The sequence below is a fragment of the Carcharhinus amblyrhynchos genome, chromosome 12 (genome assembly GCF_965287045.1).
Source record: "Carcharhinus amblyrhynchos chromosome 12, sCarAmb.v2.hapA, whole genome shotgun sequence".
Taxonomy (NCBI): domain Eukaryota; kingdom Metazoa; phylum Chordata; class Chondrichthyes; order Carcharhiniformes; family Carcharhinidae; genus Carcharhinus; species Carcharhinus amblyrhynchos.
Window position 1 is genome coordinate 9,758,365 of NC_137335.1, and position 21,776 is coordinate 9,780,140.

Genomic DNA, 21,776 nt, shown 5'->3' on the forward strand with positions numbered 1-21,776 from the left:
CAAAAATATGCAGGTAAGGTGCATTGACCATGCTAAATTGCCCCTTAGCATCAGGGGGATTAGCTGGGTAAATCCATGGGGTTACAGGGAATAGGACCTGGATGGGATTGTTGTCGGTGCAGGCTCGATGGGCTGAGTGGCCTCCTCCTACCTTGTACAGAGTCTATGGTTTGGAGGAACTACTGCCTATAACATTATATTTTATTATGTAATTGCTCCTATGGATGGAATTTATCCTGAGAGCAGAAATGAAATGTGGTGATTGTTTAAACCCAACTGCTTCACAAAATTGTCCATAGATTCAGAGGAACGAAGAAGGACGAACTGTTGGGCGTTTCCTACAACCGATTAATAAGAATAGATATAGCAACAAAAGATCCGATCGTAACCTGGAGATACAGCAACATTAAACAGTGGAATGTCAACTGGGAAATCAAACAGGTGAGTTACAAGTTATCCCACCACCACCTCTCAAGCTCAAAAATAGCAGGACATCTCACTTGCTGTATCGTAACCCAATGATCAGACTAAAGAATATCTTACTTCATTTATCTATTTAGTACCCCTGTGACACAGTGTTTAGCACTGCTGCCTCTCAGCGCCAGGGACCTGGGTTCGATTCCTGGCTTGGGTCACTGTCTGTGCAGAGTCTGCACATTCTCCCTGTGTCTGCATGGGTTTCCTCCGGGTGCTCCGGTTTTCTCCCAAAAATGTGAAAGGTTAGGTGGAATGGCCATGCTAAGTTGCCCCTTAGTGTACCCGAACAGGCGCCGGTGTGTGGCGTTGAGGGGATTTTCACATTGCAGTGTTAATGTAAGCCTCCTTCTGACACTAATAAATAAATGGGTGAATATTGGCCTACAAAAACTCCTCTTCTTCATCATTCACTCCACCTTGGTCTTTAAACATCTTTCTGCTTTAACTAAAATTTAAAAGCGATGCTTTTTTTTTACAAAAAAACATGTCATTGAATGCAGTAATGGGAAATTATAGAGCATTTCTCCTCTAATCTCCTCCAGGTGATCTTTGAGCAATCTTTTACACCAATGTATTTAGAATCATAGAATCATAGGGTGGCACACTAGCATGGTGGTACGGTATTTTGGCACTGCTGCCTTATAGCGCTGGGGACCTGGGTTCGATTCCAGCCTCAGCTGACACTCTACGTAGAGTTTACGTGTTCTCCCTGCGTGGGTTTCCTCCGGGTGCTCCGGTTTCCTCCCACAGTCCAAAGATGTGCGGGTTACGTTGATTGGCCATTGACCCTAGTGTCAGGGGGATTAGTAAAGTCAGAGAGGATTACGGGAATAGGGCCTGGGGGGGATTGTGGTCGGTGCAGACTCGATGGGCCGAATGGCCACCTTCTGCACTGCAGGGATTCAATGAATCAATTCTATGATATTTGCTGTGCAAATTTGATAGTTTGCTTCTTCCGCATTCACAAAATCACAATTCGATAGCCATTTATTTATCAGCGTACAACACCTAATGAGGTCTCGAGGGCAGGGAGCGATGGCTGATAAATGCTGGCCTAGTTTAGCAAAGCTTTGACAAAGGGTCACCCGGACGCAAAAGGGCAGCTTTTTTCTCTCCTTACAGACGCTGCCAGACCTGCTGAGATTTTCCAGCATTTTCTCTTTTGGTTTCACATCCTCCCACCGCCCCCCCCCACCACCCCCGTGCCCCTGTGCCCCATCAGTCAACGGTTCTGCAAACCGGAGTCGATACCGTTTTAAAAATCAACCTGTGAAGGATTCGAGCGTCGAATATTTTCACAAGACGAGGGACACCTACGTCGCTGTCACTGCTGGTGATTAACACCCACTGCAAGATTATTCATTTTAGGAGACAGCCCCATCTACTGGAAAGCCAGGGAACCTAGTTATCTATTTAACTTAAAAAGTGTCTCGGAGCACTCGATCTCAAAACGGATGCGGGGAAGATGTTTCCCTCAGTGGGAGAGGCGAGGATTGGAGAGTGCAGCCTCAGAGTAAAGGGACAACCCGTGAGAACCGAGATAAGGAGGAATTTCTTCAGCAAGAGGGTGGGGAATCAGTGGAACGCATTGCCACAGAGGGCTGCGGAGGCCGGGTCATTGAGTGCATTTAAGACAGAGGTAGAATCCTTACAGGGCAGAATGAGGCTATTTGGCCCATTGAGTCTGCACCAATCTCAATCAGACCCTATTCCCATAACCCCACATATTTACCCTGCTAATCCGCCTGACACTAGGGTCAATTTAGCACGGCCAATCAACCTAACCCGCACACCTTTGGACTGTGAGAGGAAACCAGAGCAAACCCACGCAGACACGGGGAGAACGTGCAAACTCCACACAGAGAGTGACCCGAGCCAGGAATTGAACCCGGGTCCCTGGCGCTGTGAGGCAGCAGTGCTAACCACTGTGCCACCGCGCCACGCCTTAAATAGATGGGTTCTTAAATACACGCAAAATAACTGCGGACGCTGGAATCTGAAACAAAAACAGAAAAATGCTGGAAAATCTCAGCAGGTCTGACAGCATCTGTGGAGCGAGAATAGAGCCAACATTTCGAATCTGATGACTCTTTGTCAGAACTGAAAGGAGAGTCAGCGGAGATTTATACTACAGGAGTCAGGGAGGGGGTTGCAATTGGACAAAGGGAATGTAAGTGAGCCTACAAGAGGCTGAGAATGTGTTGAAAGCGTCCATTAAATGATCAGGATGGTGAATGGCAAGACAAAGTTACAGCTTGGTAAAAGACTGCCTTAGGAATGGGGCAGTTGGCCTGAAGAATGGGGATGGACGGACAGGAGGGGGGGTTCAAGATAGGTTTTTGATTGGTAAGGGGATCAAAGAGTATGGGAAAAAGGCAGGAGAATGGGGCTGCGAAACCTATCAGCCATGATTGAATGGCGGAGCAGACTCGACGGGCCGAATGGCCTAATTCTGCTCCTGTATCTTGTGGGGTCTCAAAATCGCAAATAATCTGTCGCTTTGAACTCCAGGTTGAGATCGAATTCGATCAGAGCGTGGCGATAGCGCTCACATGCCTCAACGCAAATTGCAAGATAGTCCACGAATACATCGGCGGCTATATATTTCTGTCAACACGCTCCAAGGACCAGAATGAGACCCTGGATGAAGAATTGTTCCACAAACTCACTGGTGGGCAAGATTAATGCAAAATCGACAAATCTGAACTGCGGCGGAACGTGGGTTCATTGGTCAAAGGCCAAAAGTAACTATAAAACTGAATTATTTGCAAAATGAAAACAATAACGATACCCATGGGATGTCTAAATGTTACTTGTGCATTGTATTGTAATGTTTATATATATATATATATACATTTTCCAGACTGTTTCAAGATTTCCAAACAGTAATAACAACATTATCCACAATATATTACAAATTCTGTATTAGCTGGGTAACATAAACTCTTTAAAGTGATTGTCTTTGAATCAATGGTGCCCTCCAGTTATTTGCCCCTCAGCAGGGTATCAGTCACAGTTTAATCATTGTATGTTAACCTTAATTTGTACTTATTGCATGACTAAAACCACTAAAAACGTGAAAAATAAATTTTCAAAGAGAAACCACTGCATTTTTTGCTCCCTCTGATTTGATTTGATTGTCGTATGTATTGAGATACAGCAAAAAGTATTGTTTCTTAATATACAGACAGAAACGTACCGTTCATTGAGAAGTAAAGGAAAGGAGTGGGTGCGGAATGTAATATTACAGTCATAGCTAGGGTGTAGAGAAAGATCAACTTAACATGTGGTAGATCCATTCAAAAGTGTGATAAAAGAGAAAAAATATCAGTCGTGACTGAATAGCAGCGCAGACTCGATGGGCCGACTGGCCTAACTGTATTCCTATATTCTTTTGGCTTATGGTCTTATGGCAGCAGGGAAGAACATAAGAACTAGGAGCAGGAGTGGGCCATCTGGACCCTCGAGCCTGCTCCGCCATTCAATAAGATCATGGTTGATCTTTTTGTGGACTTAGCTCCACTTACCCGCCCACTCATATAATTCCTTTACTGTTCAAAAATTTATCTATCTTTGCCTTAAAAACATTCAATGAGGGAGCCTCAACTGCTTCACTGGGCAGGGAATTCCACAGATTCACAACCCTTTGTGTGAAGAAGTTCCTCCTCAACTCAGTCCTAAATCTACTTCACCTTATTTTGAGGCTATGCCCCCTAGTTCTAGTTTCACCCAGCAGTGGAAACAACCTCCCTGCTTCCAACTTATCTATTCCCTTCATAATCTTATATGTTTCTCTAAGATCCCCCCGCCCATTCTTCTGAATTCCAATGAGTATAGTCCCAGCCTACACAGTCTCTCCTGATAAGCCAACACTCCCAATTCCAGAATCAACTTTGTGACTCTCCTCTGCAACCCCCTCAGTGCCAGAAGCTGTTCTTGAGTCGGTTGGTACCAGATCTCAGACTTTTGGATCTTTTTCCTAATGGTAGAATTTGAAAGAGAGAATATCCGGCATGCATGGAGTCCTTGATTACGCTGGCTACTCTTCCGAGGCAGTGGGAAGTGTAGAGTCAAAGGATGGGAGGCTGGTTTGTATGATGGACTGGGCTACATTCACAACCTTTAGTAGTTTCTTGCGGTCTTAGGTTTATAATCTTCAGTAAATGAAAAATATCAACTACTTTTTTTTGGATTTTTCAGAATTAATTATGTCTTTTTCTTGTAACCTCACATACCGCCCTTAAACATGGCAGAGCCTACAGTTGATTACGACTCCTATTGCTGACCCAGGCTATATTTCAGGGGTTATTCCTTTCTGTTTGTGTGTGAGTGTCAGTCAGAGGGAGAGGCGAGCAGGGGACAGCACACTGAGGAAAATTGTTTCACTGACGGGTCTGGAGCAACGGCCACAATTCTATCACAGGTACCTTTCCAAAATTTTTTCTTAAAATGCCAGATCCCCTGTGCAAATTTCTGAATGCCAGGGCCCAACAGGGGGCCCAAAGGATGTGGATGACAGGAGACACTGATTTACCATCAGCCAGCCACACACAGACACAAACAGAGGCTGGCAGCACGGTGGTGCAGTGGTTAGCGCTGCTGCCTCACAGCACCAAGGACCCGGGTTCGATTCCGGCCTCGGTGACTGTGTGTGTGGAGCTTGTACTTTCCCCCACGGTCAAAAGATGTGTAGATTCGGTGGATTGGCCATGTTGAGTGTCCAAAAATAGGCACGCTAGGTGGATTGGCCATACTAAATTGCCCCTTAATGTCTAAAGACGTGCGAGTTAAGAGGATTAGCCATGCTAAATTGCCCCTTAGTGTCCAAAGAAGTGCAGGTTAGGTGGATTGGCCATGCTAAATTGCCCCTTAATGTCTAAAGATGCACAGGTTGAAGGAATTAGCCATGTTAAATTGCCCCTTAGAGTCCAAAGGTGCGCAGGTTAAGGGGATTGGCCATGCTAAATTGCCCCTTAGGTGTCCAAAGATGTGCAGGTTAGGTGGATTGGCCATGCTAAATTGCCCCTTAAGTGTCCAAAGATGTGCAGATTAGGTGGATTGGCCATGCTAAATTGCCCCATAGTGTCTAAAGATGTGCAGGTTAAGAGGATTGGCCATGCTAAATTGTCCCTCAGTGTCCAAAGATAGGCAGGTTAAGTAGATTGGCCATGCTAAATTGTCCCTCAGTGTCCAAAGATAGGCAGGTTAAGTAGATTGGCCATGCTAAATTGGCCCTTAATGTCCAAAGATGTGCCAGTTAGGTGGATCAGTTGTGTTAGATGTGCCAGTTATGTTGAATTGCCCCTTAATGTCCAAAGATATGAAGGTTAGATGAATTGGCCATGCTAAATTGCCCCTTAAGTAGCCAGCGTAAGAGTCCAAAGATGTGCGGGTTAGATGGATTGGCCATTCTAAATGCGTGGGGTTATGGGGTAGGGCAGGGGCTGGGCCTGAGTACGGTGCCATTTTGGAGGGTGGGTGCTGACTCGATGGGCCGGATGGTGTGCACTGTAGGGATTCTATTCTATTGTAGTTTGTCCAGCTGGATCAGCTGTTTCCCCCGGTATTGCCACCTGCTTCAGATTTGTCATAACCTCTGTAAAAGAAAACAAGAAAACCTGAGGGATGGTCCGGGTGAGCCATAAGCATAGGCCATATGCCAAAGTTCACCACACAGCAAGTCTGTGATCCGGGATCATAGAGCTAACGCCAGTATTTCCGATACTTGCTCAGGAAGAACAAATATTTAAATATTAGAACCACACACTGTGTGCTGTCATCACACAAAGTTGTGTTTGACTTGATTTGATTTATTATTGTCATATGTGTTAGCAAAGTATTGAAGATGTGTTAGGAAAGTATTGCTTCTTGCGCACTATACTGACAAAGCATACCGTTCATAGAGAAGGAAGGGAGAGAGTGCGGAATGTAGTGTTACAGTAATAGGTAGGGTGTAGGGAAAGGTCAACTGAATGCGAGGTAGGTGCATTCAAAGATCTGACTCAAGAAGCTGTTCTTGAGTCGGTCGGTACGTGACCTCGGACTTTTGTATCTTTTTCCCGACGGAAGAAGTTGGAAGAAAGTATGTTCGGAGGGTGGTTTGAGTGATGGACTGGGCTTTGTTCACAATCTTTTGTAGGTTCTTTGTGGTCTTGGGCAGAGCAGGAGCCATACCAAGCTGTGATACAACCAGAAAGAATGCTTTCTATGGTGCATCTGTAAAAGTTGTTGAGAATCATAATGGAAGTACAACATTTCCTTAGTCTTCTGAGAAAACAGAGGCATTTGTGAGGTATCTTAACTATAGTGTCAGCATGGAGGGACCAGGACAGATTGTTGGTGATCTGGACACCTAGAAACTTGAAGCTCTCGGCCATTTTGAATGGAAGAGCCAAAATGGCTCTCTTTGGTCAGAGAATGTGTTGTTTTGCTGTGAAGGGTCTGCTGCTGATGGGATGAGGAGAAAAAGGACCCAATCAGATCAGCCATGACCTTATTGAATAGCAGAGCAGGTTCAGGGGGCTGAGTGGCCTCCTCCTCCTAATTTGTATGTTCATATGTACGTAGTACTTTATACACTTAGAGGGGAACGGAGGAGGGACGGAAAACAGAACATGGGGCAAAACTCATGTTCATCAAAATTTCAGGACTCAATCCTTCTTTCATAGAAACATACATAGAAAATGGAAGCAGGAGTCGGCCATTCGGCCCATTTTGGCTACTGGTCGTTGACACCAGTAGACAAGTTTCAGTATCCATTTGTAGGGAGATCTTTGTGAACCTACACCCCTCACATTTCACACAAGCATTCTTCAGCATTACATTGAAAGCAGGGTTATATACTATGTATTTAACATGTAAATGACATAAATAAAATGCTGAAAATACAATATATTAACCAGCGCTATGGGGAAAGGGCAGAGGAGTGGTAATAATTAGATGGCTCTTTCAAAGAGGCACAGTGGATTGAACTATTTCCTTGTCTCCTGCTGGTGTGACTAGTCTGATCTGGCTTCACTTTTATCTATCTACTCACAACCAGAGCAGCACTTGCAACAACTTACTTCCCTGTTGCAGCACAGGAGAAGGCTTAGTGATATTATCACTAGACTCTTAATCCCAGAAAATCAGCTCTTGCTTTGGGGACACAGGATCTAATCCTGCCACGGCAGAGGGTGGCATTTTTTTATTCATTTGTGGAATATGGGCATTGCTGGCTGGCCAGCCTTTGTTGCCCATCCCTGGTGCCCACGGAAAGTGGAGAGTCAAACACATTTGAATTCAATAAACAAAATATCTGGAGTTAAGAATCTACTGATGGCCATGAAACCATTGTTGATTGTTGGAATGCTTGTTGGAAAAACCCATCTGGTTTACCAGTGTCCTTTAGCGAAGGAAATCTGCTCTCCTTGCCTGGTCTGTGGTTGACTCTCGCCTGCCCTCTGAAATGGTCTAGCAAACCATTCAGCTTCAGAGATGGGCAATAAATACTGGCCAGCCAGCGACGCCCATGTCCCACAAATTAATTTTAAAAAAGTATCTCTGATATCCTCTTTTGCTTTCCCCTGTTTCTCATCCACACTTTGCCCACTGGCAATCCTCAATCTTAGCACTATCTCTCCCATCTCCTCTGGTGCTGCTAAACTATCTGGCTGCTGGTCCGACATCTAGTACTGGATGGGCAGAGAGTTCCTCCAAATAAATATCGGGAAGTCCGAAGCCAGTGTTTTCAGCCTCCACTCCAAACTCCAGTCCCTAGCTACCGACCCCATCCCGCTCCCTACCTGGGATTAAACCAGCCTTGCTGTCACATCTGATCCTGAGATGAGTTTCCAATGACGCTGAGATTTTGATCTCTGTAACATTGCTCGACTTTACTCCAACTCAGCTCATCTGCTGGCAGAACCCTCATAGATCATTGATGGTGGCAGGGCAGCTGGAGAGAGGCGGCACATTGGACATTAAAAGGGAGGAAAGCCATCATTTGATTTAATCCTCTGACAAATGTGATGCTTGTCATATGACGATGGACAGGCCCAATTTACACTTCCAAGTTGCAAGTAATCGTTTCGTAGACTTTCAATGAGGAACCGAATTTTTAAGCACTATTTTAAGGTTTATAAAAATGTGGATAGTTTTGAAATACCATTGGCTCAGTCTGATTAAAAATGTTTTAATAGTTTTAGGAAGCACACAGGATTGTTGGCTTTACAAAGAGAGCCACAAAATTAAAAGCAGGGAGATTACACTAACCTTCTCTAAAATCAATAGCTAGGCCCCAGCTAGAGTTCTCCAAACACCGTGCTTGAACATAAGAACATAAGAAATAGGAGCAGGAGTAGGCCATCTAGCCCTTCGAGCCTGCCCCGCCATTCAATAAGATCATGGCTGATCTGTCGTGGCTCAGTTCCACATTCCCGCCCTCTCCCCATAACCCTTAATCCCCTCTCTTATCAAAAACTCATCAACCCGCGTCTTAAAAATATTTAGCGAGGCAGCCTCCACCACTTCAACGGGCAGAGAATTCCAGAGATTCACCACCCTTTGAGTGAAGAAGTTCCTCCTCAACTCCGTTCTAAACCACCCCCCCTTTATCTTGAGGCTGTGCCCCCTCGTCCTATTATCCTTTCTGAGCGGGAAGAGTCTCTCCACCTCTATCCTATCCATCCCATTCATCATTTTATATGTCTCAATGAGATCTCCCCTCATTCTTCTAAACTCTAACGAGTACAAGCCTAGTTTATTCAGCCTCTCCTCATAGCTCAACCCCCTCAACTCCGGCATCAGCCGAATGTGACACTTTGGGGTGATATGGTGGTACAGTGGTTAGCACTGCTGCCTCACAGCACCAGGAACCCAGGTTCAATTCCAGCCTCGGATGACTGTCTGTGTGGAGTCTGCATATGCTCCCCGTATCCGCGTGGGTTTCCTCCGGGTGCTCCCAGTTTCCTCCTAAAATGTGTGGGTTAGGTTGATTGGCCATGCTAAATTGCCCTTTAGTGTTAGGGATGGCTACCAGGGTAAATGTGTGGGGGTTAAGGGATTAAGGCTTGGGTAGGATTGTTCACCCACTGATAGGCTGAATGGCCTCCTTCTGCACTGTAGGGATTCTATGAGAGCAGTTAATAAAGACATGGTATTCTGGGCTTTATTAGTAGGGACATAGAATACAACAGCAAAATGGTTATCGTGAACCTATACAAGGCATTAGTTGCTGTAGTACTATGTACAATCCTGGGTGCCACACTATTGGAAGGATGTGAATGTACAGGAGAGGGTGCAGAAGAGTTTTACAAGAATGGCTTCATGATTGAGGAACTTCAGTCATGAGGATACATCAGAGAGGTTGGGACTATTCTCCTTGGAGAGAAGAAGGTTAAAAGGAGGTTGTTTTCAAAATCATCGGGGGGCTGGACAGAGAGGGAGAAACTCATAAATTGACCAAGAATGACAGGCACAAATATAAAGTGATTTGCAAATGTGATGAGGGAAAAGCTTCTTCACCGAGTGAGTGGTTGGAGTCTGGAATGCGCTGCCTGGAAGAGTGATGGAGGCAGGTTCATTCGAGGCACTTCATGAGACTAGAAACAATGTGGAGGGGTAGGTGGCAAAGGCAAGGGAATAGCAGTAAGTCATGATGCTTGTTTGGAGAGCCGGTGCAGACATGATGGGCCAAATGGCCTCCCTCTGCACTGTAACAATTTTGCAATAATGGCTTTGTTACCTGAGATGTGATTACTTTAATGTGCTTACACGTCAGGTACAGCAGCGGTTCAAACGACAACACACCACCGTCTTCTCAAGGGCAATACAGATGGGTGATCAATTGCTGGCCTAGCCAATGATGCCCAAATCCCATGAACAAATAAAAAAGTTCTCTTCCCAGCTTCTTTCCATTACCCCTTTTTTCTCTCACCCCCTTTTTTGTTTGAATCCTCTCTGCTTTGATGGCTCACTCTGGACTTCCATCCTTCATCCTTATCTCTGGCTCTTTCCCTCTGCTTTGCTATCTCTCACTTTCTGACTCACTTTTACATATTCCCTCCTTTCCTGCTTCCCTCCCTCGTGTCTCTGGGGTTTTGTCGGGGCAGGAGTGGGGGAGGGGGGGCGGGGGGAGAGACCATGAGGTGGGATGAAGGCAGGTTCCTGAGGAGAGGAGACCAGGCACAGAAGGTTCCAAGGAAACCTATAAAGAGTGGAAGGGGCACGCCTCCTCGACTCACCTCCTCAACAGTACTGGAATTGAACAGGGTAGGCTCAATGGCTGAGTGGCCACCTGCACTGTAAAGTTTATTTATTAGTGGGGTGGCACGATGGCAGTGATTAGGACTGTTAGCAGTGCAGAGGATCAGAAGGACCTTGGGGTCCAGGTCCATAGGACTATTAAATCGGCTTCGCATGTGGAGGATGTGGTCAAGAAGGCGTATGGTCTACTAGCCCTCATTAATCCAGGGATTGAGTTTAGGTTTCCGGAGATAATGCTGCAACTTTATAAGACCCTTGTCAAACCCCACTTGGAGTACTGTGCTCAGTTCTGGTCGCCTCACTACAAGAAGGATGTGGAAGCTATTGAAAGGGTGCAGAGGAGATTTACAAGGATGTTGCCTGGATTGGGTGGCATGCCTTATGAGGATAGGTTGAGGGAGCTAGGTCTCTTCTCCCTGGAGAGACGAAGGATGAGAGGCGACCTGTTAGAGGTTTATAAGGTGTTGAGAGGTATAGATAGAGTGGATTCTCAGAGGCTATTTCCCAGGGCTGAAATGGTCGCTACAAGAGAACACAGGTTTAAGGTGCTGGGGAGTAGGTACAGAGGAGATGTCAGGGGTAAGTTTTTCACTCAGAGGGCGGTGAGTGAGTGGAATCGGCTGCCATCGGTGGTGGTGGAGGCAAACTCGTTAGGGTCTTTTAAGAGACTTGTGGATGAGAACATGGGATTTAATGGGATTGAGGGTTATAGATAGGCCTGGTAGGTACGGGTATGATCGGCGCAACTTGTGGGCCGTAGGGCCTGTTTGTGCTGTAGTGTTCTATGTTCTATGTACTGGAGTGTGGAGAATGGAGGTTTTCACAGCAACTTCATTGCAACGTTAATGTAAGCCTACTTGTGACACTAATAGAAAAAACCTTGATAAATTAAACAGGTTGCATCCTTCCTGTACCAGGATCATTCCAGCTTACTCGGCTGTTATTTTTTCAAAGGCCATTCACCAATAATCACAAATGATGGAAGTTGTAAACTCAGAAACAAAGAACAATTTTGAAAGAATCTTAACCCTAACCTTACAGCCTTGATGAGGATGTCTGCAACATTAAAGAACCCCACATCCTTCTGCGATTGGCGTGTGCCCCACGGCCACAGCATATATGCAGCTTTACACAATTCTGTCTCACGCTGCCTTTAAAGACCTTCTGCGGAAACCTTCCATGCAGTGTTGTGTTAGCACAGATGTGGAGCACAAGTTGGAAGTTGCCACTAAACCCACAACACGCTGGAAAAAAGAAGAGTGAAAGTAGACTTGGTGGAAAGTTTTGGATAAACTAAATAGTGGCTTCTTTTTCAAACAACCGTTGACCAGCACGGGAAAGAAAGCCTGCCCAGATTTTCCTCGGAGAATTACAAGAGACCGCAAATGATCACGTTGGCGGCCAGCCTAACAAAGAAGTAACAGGGAGTGAAGGAAGTAAGTAGCACAGTGGTGTCACTTGTAGTCTGTCAGTTCTTTAAGCAGCTCACAAAAGGCCAGGAAGTAATACAAGTCCGATCCTCCAACTCTGCTATTGACCAATTTTACTTAGTTCAGAAATAAAGACTTCAACCATGGAGCACTTCAAAGAATATAAAACTTGTCCATCTCAACAAGATTGCTTGTAGTCGATGTTACACTAAGTTGTAACCCACCGTCATTTGTTCAAAATCTTTAAAAAAAGAAAGATTTAGAGTTTATTTATTGGTGTTACAAGTAGGCTTATATTAACATTGCAATGAACTTACTGTGAAAATCCCCCAGTCACCACACTCCGGCGCCTGTTCGGGTACACTGAGGGAGAATTCAGCACAGCCAATGCACCGAATCAAAACGTCTTTCAGACTGTGGGAGGAAACCAGCGCAACCAGAGGAAACCCACGCAGACAACGGGAGAACGTGTCGGCTCCACACAGTCACCCAAGGCCAGAATTGAACTCGGGTCCCTGGCACTGTGAGGCAGCAGTGCTAATCCAGTATTTAACTTCAATTTTGGGGCAAAGAGGCTTCTGGGATGCCAGAAAAGATAACAATAAATGGTCAATTTTTATGAGTCAAACGCAAATGAAAAGAAATTATACATTTCTGCCAAAGGATCATACAGTCATAATCATTGAGGTCTGCAGCACAGACAAAGCCCCTTTGGCACATTGCATCTGCACTGGTCAAAGACAAACCTCTCGACTATTCTAATCTCATTTCCCAACATTTGGTCCATCATGCTGTATGCCCTGGCATCGCAATTGCGCATCTAAACACTTATTAAATGATTTGATTTTTTTATTCATTTGTGGGACATGGGTGTCACTGGCTGACCAGTATTTATTGCCCATCCCTAGTTGCCTGAGCGCAGTTGAAAGTCAACAGCATTGCTGTGGCTCTGGAGTCACATGTAGGCCAGACTGGTTGAGGCAGCAGATTTCCTTCCCTAAAAGACATCAGTGAACCAGATGGGTTTTTCTGACAATTGACAATGGTTTCATGGTCATTAGTAGCTTCTTAACTGCTGACTTTTTTTTATTGAGCTCAAATTCCACCATATGCTGTGGCTGGATTCAAACGTGGGTTCCCCAGAACATAGCTGAGTTTGTGATTAATAGTCTAGCGATAATTCCACTAGGCCATCGTCTCCTCTATTTGATTTAGGGGATTTGATTTACGATTGTCACAGGTATTAGTATACAGTGAAAAGAATTGTTTCTTGCACACTATGCAAAGCATACCATTGATGGAGAAGGAAAGGAGAGAGTGAAGAATGTAGTGTTATAGTCGTAGCTAGGGTGTAGAGAAAGATCAACTGAATATGAGATAAGCCCATTCAAAAGTCTGATGGCAGCAGGGAAGAAGCTGTACTTGAGTTGGTTGGTACGTGTCCTCAGACTTTTGTATCTTTTTCCTGATGGAAGTAGGGGGAAGAGAGTAACCAGGTTGTGTAGGATCCTCGATTATGCTGGCTGCTTTTCCGAGGCAGCAAGAAATGTAGGCAATGGATGGGAGGCTGATTTTCATTCACAACCCTTTGAAGTTTTTTGTGGTCTTGGACAGAGCAGGAGCCAAACCAATCTGTGATACAACCAGAAAGGATGCGTTCTATGGTGCATCTGTAAAAGTTGGGAAGAATCATTACGGACATGCCAAATTTCTTAAGCCTCCTGAGAAGGTAGCAACGTTAGTGGACATTTTTAACTATAGCATTGGCATGGAGGGCTCAGGACATGTTATTGGTGGTCTGGACACCCAAAAACATGAAACTCTCGACCATTTCCACTTCATCCCCCTTGATGTAGACAGGGGTGTGTTCTCCACTACGCTTCCTGCAGTTGATGACAATCGCCTTCATTTTGTTGATATTGATGAAGAGATTATTGTCATCGCTCCAGTTCACTAGATTCTATATCTTTTTCCTGTGCTCTATCTCATCATTAAGAACAACAAAGAACAAGGAACAATACAGCACAGAAACAGGCCCTGCGGCCCTCCAAGCCTGCGTCGATCACATTTACCTATCTAAACCAACTGCTTATATCCCTCTATTCCCCATTTGTCCAATAAGCCTTAAACGTGGCTAACGTATTTGCTTCAACCACCTCACTTGGCCGTGCGTTCCAGGCCCCCACCACCCTCTGTGTAAAAGATTTCCCCTGCACATCCCCACTGAACCTTTCCCCTCTTGTCTTGAACTTGTTTGAGATCTGACCACAACGGTGGTGTCGTCAGCAAACTTGAAAATTGAGTTGAAGGAATTTGGCCACACAGTCATCTGTATAAGGAATAGGGGGGGTTGAGGACGTAGCCTTGTGGGACAGCTGTGTTGATGATCGAGGAGGAGGTCTTCTTAAATGTTATGTGGGTCTTTGCCTCCATCATCCTTTCAGGCAGCGAGCTCCAAACTCCCACCACCCTCTGGGTGAAAATGTTTTTCCTCTCAGCCCCTATAAACCTCCTGCCCCTTACCTTAAATCTAAATCCCTTGGTCATTGATGCCTATAGCAAAGGAAATCATTTCTTCTTATCTGTGCCCCTCCTAATTTTATTCACTTCAATCGTGTCCTTTATCTCCTCTGATCCAAGGAAAACAACCCCAGTCTACCCAATCACCTCTTCAACTCTCCAGCCCAGGCAACATCCTGGTAAATCTCCTCTGCACCCTTTCCAATGCCACCACGTCCCTCCTATAATGTGTATTCCAGAACAGCACACAACACTCTAGCTGTGGCCTAACCAATGTTTTATACAATTCCAGCATAACCTCCCTGGCTCTTAAATCGTCATGGACATAGGAACTTGGGAGCTAAAAGCAGAAGTAGGCAAATTCAGCCCTTTGAGTTTGAATGGTGGAGCAATCAGAGCATGGCTGATCTCTCCCTGGTCTCAAATCCACCTTCCCACCTGTTCCCCATATCCCTTCAACCCGTTTTTTAAAATCAGAAGTTTATCTATCTTGAAACCATTTAATGAACCACCGCGCAATGGGGCAGCACGTTCCACAAATTCACCACCATCTGCGAGTATAGAATCCCTACAATGCAGGAGGCCATTTGACCCATCGAGTCTGTCGTTCCTCCTCATCTCTGTTTAGCTCGTATCTATTGTTACCTTTTCGATCTTTTTCATTCTCTAAGACGGTCAGAGGGGGAAAAAAAAAACATTATAATTGAATCAACGGAAGATTCTGGCATACAAAATTCTGGGAAACTGGATTAGCCAGCAACAAAGAAGTGTGGCATGGTGGCACAGTGGTTACAGCGCCAGGGACCTGGATTCAATTCCTGGCTTGGGTTACTGTCCGTGTGGAGTCTGCACCTTCGCCCTGTGTCTGCATGGATTTCCTCCAGGCGCTCCGGTTTCCTCCCATAGTCCAAAGGTGTGCAGGTTAGGTGGATTGTCCATGCTAAATTGTCCCTAAGTGTCAGGGAGATTAGTAGGGTAAATGTGTGGGATTACAGGAATAGGGTGTGGCTGAGATTGTGGTCAGTACAGACTCAATGGGACAAATGGTCTTCTTCTGTATCATAGGGATTCTATTATAATGCAGAAAATAAGAATTCTGGTTGGGTAGCAACTGGGCGGTTCCACTTTTATCAAAAATTACCCAAGTTCTCATGAGAAACGGAAAAGAATCACCTTCACTGGCTTTTAGCAAAGGCATAACTGGCTGTACCTGATACACACAATGGCTTCAAGGGTACTTTCAGCAGTTACTGTATTACCAGCGTGCTCACCAACTTTTACTCCCCAGATATTATGCACCAAATTTCATGCTGCTGTTCCACAAAGCACATCTTAGCTTTATATTCAACAAATTTGTACCCTAAGACTCAATGCAGGCACAATGGACAGAATGGCCTCCCTTTCCCTCGATTCATTCCATGAACTGATGGATGGCTGCACGGTTGAAAGGGTAGGAATGAATAGAGTGGCCAGAGATATTGGCTGAGGGTTTGCTGGGAAGACATGCTGGGAGATGAGGCAAGTAGCGATTTGCGAACAGCTAAACGGGTCAGATAAAAACCTGGTGGGAGGTCGAGCGAGCCCAGGATTGCTGAGGTAGAGAGCGACAACTCCTTGGTCTTTCTGATTTTTGGATCTTGGATGTAGAGAAAGCCACTGCAAGGGACCCCCACCCGCCCCCTCCCAAAAAACGAACAAAACCCTGTTTCTTCGTTTCGGCTAAGAAAGTAAATGTGCAATTGACTGTACCTAGTGAACGCTGCCATTTAGTTTATCATAGAATCGCTACTGTTCACAACAGGCCATTCAGCTCATCAAATCTTCACTGACTCTCTGACAGAATATCTTATCCAGGCCCTCTTCCCCATCCTGTCCCTGTAATCCCACACATTTACTATAGGGTCATGGAACCCCTACAGTGGAGGCCATTTGGCCTGCCAAGCCTGCACTGACACCAATCCCCGCCCAGATCCGATCCCCGTAACCCCACGTATTTACCCTGCTAATCCCCTTGACTCTAAAGGGGCAATTTAGCATGGCCAATCAACCTAATTTGCACATCTTTGGAGTGTGGGAAGAAACCGGAGCACTCGGAGAAAATCCACGTAGACACGGGGAAAACGTAAAAATCCCACACAGACAGTGACACATAGGCTGGAATTGAACCCGGATCCCTGGCATTGTGAGGCAGCAGTGCCAACCACTGTGCCACCATGCTGCCACTTGCAAATTTTGCCAGTTTTTTTCTTGCTTGCAATCTTACCTGCTCTGCTTTGACAGTGAGATCAACTTTGCACCCGTTCTGCAAGTGCCCTGATGCTCCAATGCCAGTGTTGCCATTGGGGGGGGGCGGTGAGAGAAGCAGATTTGAAACTCTCTCGCTTTCTCACTTGTTGCGCACTTGAGAGTTTTTTTGTAAGATTGCACCCTATTTGTCCACCAACAAATAAGAAGATGCATTTGTAAAAAAACACTCACCAGAACTCAAAGGAGGAAGCAATAGCACGGAAAGGTTACCAATGCTGCAGTGCCCCAAAGCAATGAAACACCAAACATGGGGAAAAACTCAACACAGAAACAAAACAACCGCCTATACAGGATAAACAAGGCATAAATTACACCCAGAACGGAGGAAACAGTATTCAGAACAAAAAGAAACATGGAGCAAGACTAGAATATGAGGTGTTTCCTTAAAAGGCAAGAGAATCATAGTAACCCTACAGTGCAGAAGAGGCCATGTGGCTCATCGAGTCTGCACTGACCACAATCTCATCCAGGCCCTAGCTCCATATCCCTACATATTTACCAGCTAATCCCTTTAACTTATGCATCTCTCGACTCTAAGGGGCAATTTTTAGCATGGCCAATCAACCTAACCTGCACATCTTTGGACTGTAGGAGGAAACCAGAGCACTGGAGGAAACCCACACAGACATGAGGAGAATGTGCAGACTCCACACAGACAGCAACCCAAGCAGGGAATCAAACCCAGGTCCCTGGAGCTGTGAGGCAGCAGTGCTAACCACTGTGCCGCCCCATGTGAAACGCTTGAAAGACAGACAGAAAAAAACCAAAGCATACCAGAGAAAGATCAGTGCAATCATCCCCCACCTCCTACCAACAACACCAGAGACTGGTTTATTTACAGATACACAGCAATTAAACTCTATGCTGGACTTTCAGCTTGCAACGCAACGATTTTCCTGTCTGTCAAGATAAATGGGGAAAAACACAGGCCGGTGAGTACATAAACCAAAAAAACCCCAGGCTGCATCCGCAAAAAGGGTGGGATTTTCCAGCCACGTTCACCCCAAAACCGGAAAATCCCACCCAAGGTCAACGGACCTTGATATGGTCCACCCTACTACCCCTCCCACCCCACCCCCCTCGCCACTTCCCTCTATCTGTCAGGATTCCCATGGCGGGCGGGACGGCAAAATTCCACCCAAAGGCCGCAATAACGATTCAAAAATCCTGCACATTGTGAGGATCCAGTTTGTGAAAGAATTTCGCATTATCTGACTTACCACATGAGAAGCACTGCAAGAAGGTTTACCTTTTTTACATCAAGTGTGAATGTCACATTATGTAAAAACATACTGTGGTAATAATGATGCTAAGAGCTTCGGTATGACATTACAACTGGATGATGCGTACATGATTACTGCACAGCTTGCATTTTGAAATTAAATTCATTACACAAAGTGCAAATAAAACATTAAAACCATAAATGTAAGAAATCTATAATTTTTCAGTTTTATTATTAAATCAGTGATGTTGTAGGAAAAAATTCCAGGTATCTACAATTATTTAATCATTGTCTTTTTCGCAAAGATATCAAGGTCCAGTTCCTCCTTTGCTTTGTTGCATTGTTTCGAGGCACCACTGGCCAATTTTGGATGACTTTATTTCATTTCATCCGGTTTAAAACTTGCACTGTGTTTTTTCCATGGATGTAATAGCTGTATGCGGAGGCTGTTGTCGTTAACGCTGTCACGTACCTGAAACAACAAGATAATACCATAATCAGCTGGGAGCATCAGATCATCAGCGCAAGTCACCAATTTTTAAAAATTCATTTGTGGGACACAGGCAGCCAGTATTTATTGCCCATCCTGAGTTGTCCTTGTTCAGAACGTTGCTGTGGCTCTGGAGTCACATGTAGGCCAGACCAGGCAAGTCCCCCAGATTTCCTTCCCTAAAGGACATTAGTGAACCAGTTGGGTTTTTCCGACAATGGCTTCATGGTGCTAAGTAGATTCTTAATTTCAGATTTTTTAATTGAATTCAAATTCCACCATCTGCTGTGGCGGGATTCCAATCCGGGTCCCCAGAACATTAGCTGCGTTTCTGGATTAATACACTAGTGATAATACCACAAGCGCATCAGCTCCCCCCCCTGCACCAGAGTCCAAATTATTCATCTAGAACTCAGACCAGATCTTTTTAAATAATAAGTGTTCGACAACAAGGTGCAATCTACACAGCAGCTTCTATACAGGAAGGTTTCCCAAAGCACATCATAGGGGTGTAATCAGGGAAAACAAAAGGTGGGGGAGGGGATAGCCTAATAGTATTTTCACTTGAGCATCAATCCAGAAACTCAGCTCACATTTTGGGGACTCGGGTTCGAATCCCCCTGCGGCAGGTGGTGGAATTTGAATTCACTAAAAAAAAAATCTACATTTATGAATCTAATGATAACTGTAAAATCACTGTCGGAAAAACCCACCTGGTTCAGAAATGTCCTTTAGGGAAGGAAACCTGCCGTCCTTACCTGGTCTGGCCGACGTGTGACTCCAGAGCCACAACAATGTGGATGACTCTCAACTGCCCTCCAAGGACAACTAGGGATGGGCAATAAATGCTAGCCAACAGGCAACACCCATGTCCCAGGAATGAATTAAAAAAACACAGATCAAACTGAAAGAGACAGTATCAGCACATGAAGATAGATCTTTAAAAGCTTGCTCAAAGGCACAATTTTTAAAGAGTGTCTTAAAAGAGAAGAGAGAAAGAAATAGAAGAGTCGCAGTGGGGTGGGGAGGAGCAGGGAGAGCTTCAGAACCTGGATAGGTGCAAGTGATGTGGGTATGCCGGCGTTGGACTGGCGTAAACACAGTAAAAAGTCTGACAACACCAGGTTTTAGTCCAACCTATTTATTTGATAATATACTCGCAAGCTTTCGGGTTAGCCCCTTCGTCAGGTCATCTGACGAAGGGGCTAACCCGAAAGCTTGCGAGTATATTATCAAATAAATAGGTTGGACTAAAACCTGGTGTTGTCAGACTTTTTACTAGGTGCAAGTGCACAGCAGGCTGAAGAAGGTTAAGGAGTCACAAGAAGCCAGACGAAGTAGAACACAAAGTCCATGGAAGCTGTTGGTAGTTACAAGGATAAGGCAGCATGGCGGCAGTGGTTAGCACTGCTGCCTCACAGCACCAGGGACCTGGATCAATTCCAGCCTCAGGTCACTGTCTGGACTTCACACATTCTACTCGTGTCTGAGTGAGTTTCCTCCAGGTGCTCCAGTTTCCTCCCACACTCCAAAGATGTGCAGATTAGGTGGAGTGGCCATGCTAAATTGCCCCTTAATGTCAGGGGATTGGTGCGATAAATGTGTTGGGTTATGGGATAGGGGCTGGGTGAGGTGGACCGAATGGCCTCCTTCTGCACTGTAGGGTTCTACGAAATAATAAACATTAAATAATAATAAACTGATACAAATGGCTAGCACTTGCTAAAATATTGCAAATTCTTTACTCTTCTCACAACATAATTGTTTTCAAATTATGAAACCGTGAAGTAATTAAAATGAAACCAGTAAAAGATGTAAATGGCCATGTAAGCATTGAACTCCCATCAATCTCTCCCACTCAAACTGTTTTGCTAATTTAGTCTCTGCATCCACAGTTTTCAACACTCCTCTTCATATGACAGGGCATTTTGTTCATCTAAAGGGCATCAATGCTTAACTTTTTGTTCTTGGGTCGGCAAAGTAGCACAATGGTTGGCATTGCTGCCTCAAAAGCTAGGGACCTGGGTTCGATTTCCAGCTTGTGTCACTGTCTGTGGGAGCCTGCACATTCTCCCCGTGTCTGCATGGGTTTCCTACAGGTGCTCTGGTTTCCTCCCACACTCCAAAGATGTGGAAGTTAGGTGCATTGGCCAAGCTAAATTGCCCCTTAGTGTCAGGGAATTGGTGGGGTAAATGTAGAACATTACAGCAGAGTACAGGCCCTTCAGCCCTCAATGTGTGTGGTTATGGGATAAGGGCTGGGCTGGGACCTCCCACAGTCCAAAGACATGCTGTTTAGGTGCATTGTCCATGCTAAATTCTCCCTCTGTGTCCCCAAACAGGTGCCAGAACATGTCAACTGGGTACACTTTCACAGTAACTTCATCGTGGTGTTAAAGTAAGCTTACTCATGACACTAATAAATAAACTTTAAACTCTTTGATCCTTTTCAGCTACCAAGTATTTTTCTTTCATTCCAAATACATTTGTACATCTTGCCGCATGGCATAAGCTCTCCCCTGCAGTCAACTTTCCCCAAGATTTTCCTCTCATTTTTGTGACAATTGCTCTGTCTCACTTAGCAACGTGAGGAACCACCTGATGTTTGAAACTCGCATGTAACAGGTTTGGAAGCATGTCCCAAAATGCTGCCTCTCAGTCGCTGTCAACTGGCCTAACTCTGCACGGCAGTGCAATGGAATACTCTCCACTTGCCGAGATGAGTGCACTTCCAACCCCACTCAAGGAGTTTGAGACCATCAAAGACCAAGCAGCCCACTTGATTGGCACCCAACCCAACCCCTTAAACATTCCCTTCTCCACCACAGGCACACATCTTTTTTTATTCATTTGTGGGACATGGGTATTGTTTGCTGGCCAGCATTTATTGCCCATCCCTAGTTGCCTGAGGGCAATTGAAAGCCATAGAACATTAGAAGCAGGAGAAGGCCAGTTGGCCCTTCGAGACTGCTCCGCCATTCATTACGATCATGGCTTATCATTCAGCTCAACAGCCTATAAAAACATAGGCTATCGAGTTGGATTGCTGTGGCTCTGGAGTCACATGTAGGCCAGGCCAGGTAAG

At 45.2% G+C, this 21,776-nt stretch overlaps 2 protein-coding genes across 5 annotated transcripts in view; one reads left to right on the plus strand and one right to left on the minus strand.

Moving 5' to 3' along the window:
- fermt1 (FERM domain containing kindlin 1) overlaps positions 1-3,565 on the plus strand; it is a 67,549-nt gene extending 63,984 nt beyond the window's left edge. For all 3 annotated transcript variants that reach the window (XM_080199727.1, XM_080199729.1, XM_080199728.1), the window contains exons 14-15: positions 300-441; positions 2,989-3,565. In XM_080199727.1, coding sequence (XP_080055853.1) covers positions 300-441; positions 2,989-3,162 — 316 coding nt within the window. In that variant the 3' untranslated portion in view covers positions 3,163-3,565. The remainder of the gene's footprint in view (positions 1-299; positions 442-2,988) is intronic.
- A 14,840-nt stretch (positions 3,566-18,405) lies between these two features.
- Positions 18,406-21,776, minus strand: part of crls1 (cardiolipin synthase 1) — a 46,387-nt gene continuing 43,016 nt past the window's right edge. For both annotated transcript variants that reach the window (XM_080199731.1, XM_080199730.1), the window contains one exon: positions 18,406-18,673. In XM_080199731.1, coding sequence (XP_080055857.1) covers positions 18,578-18,673 — 96 coding nt within the window. In that variant the 3' untranslated portion in view covers positions 18,406-18,577. The remainder of the gene's footprint in view (positions 18,674-21,776) is intronic.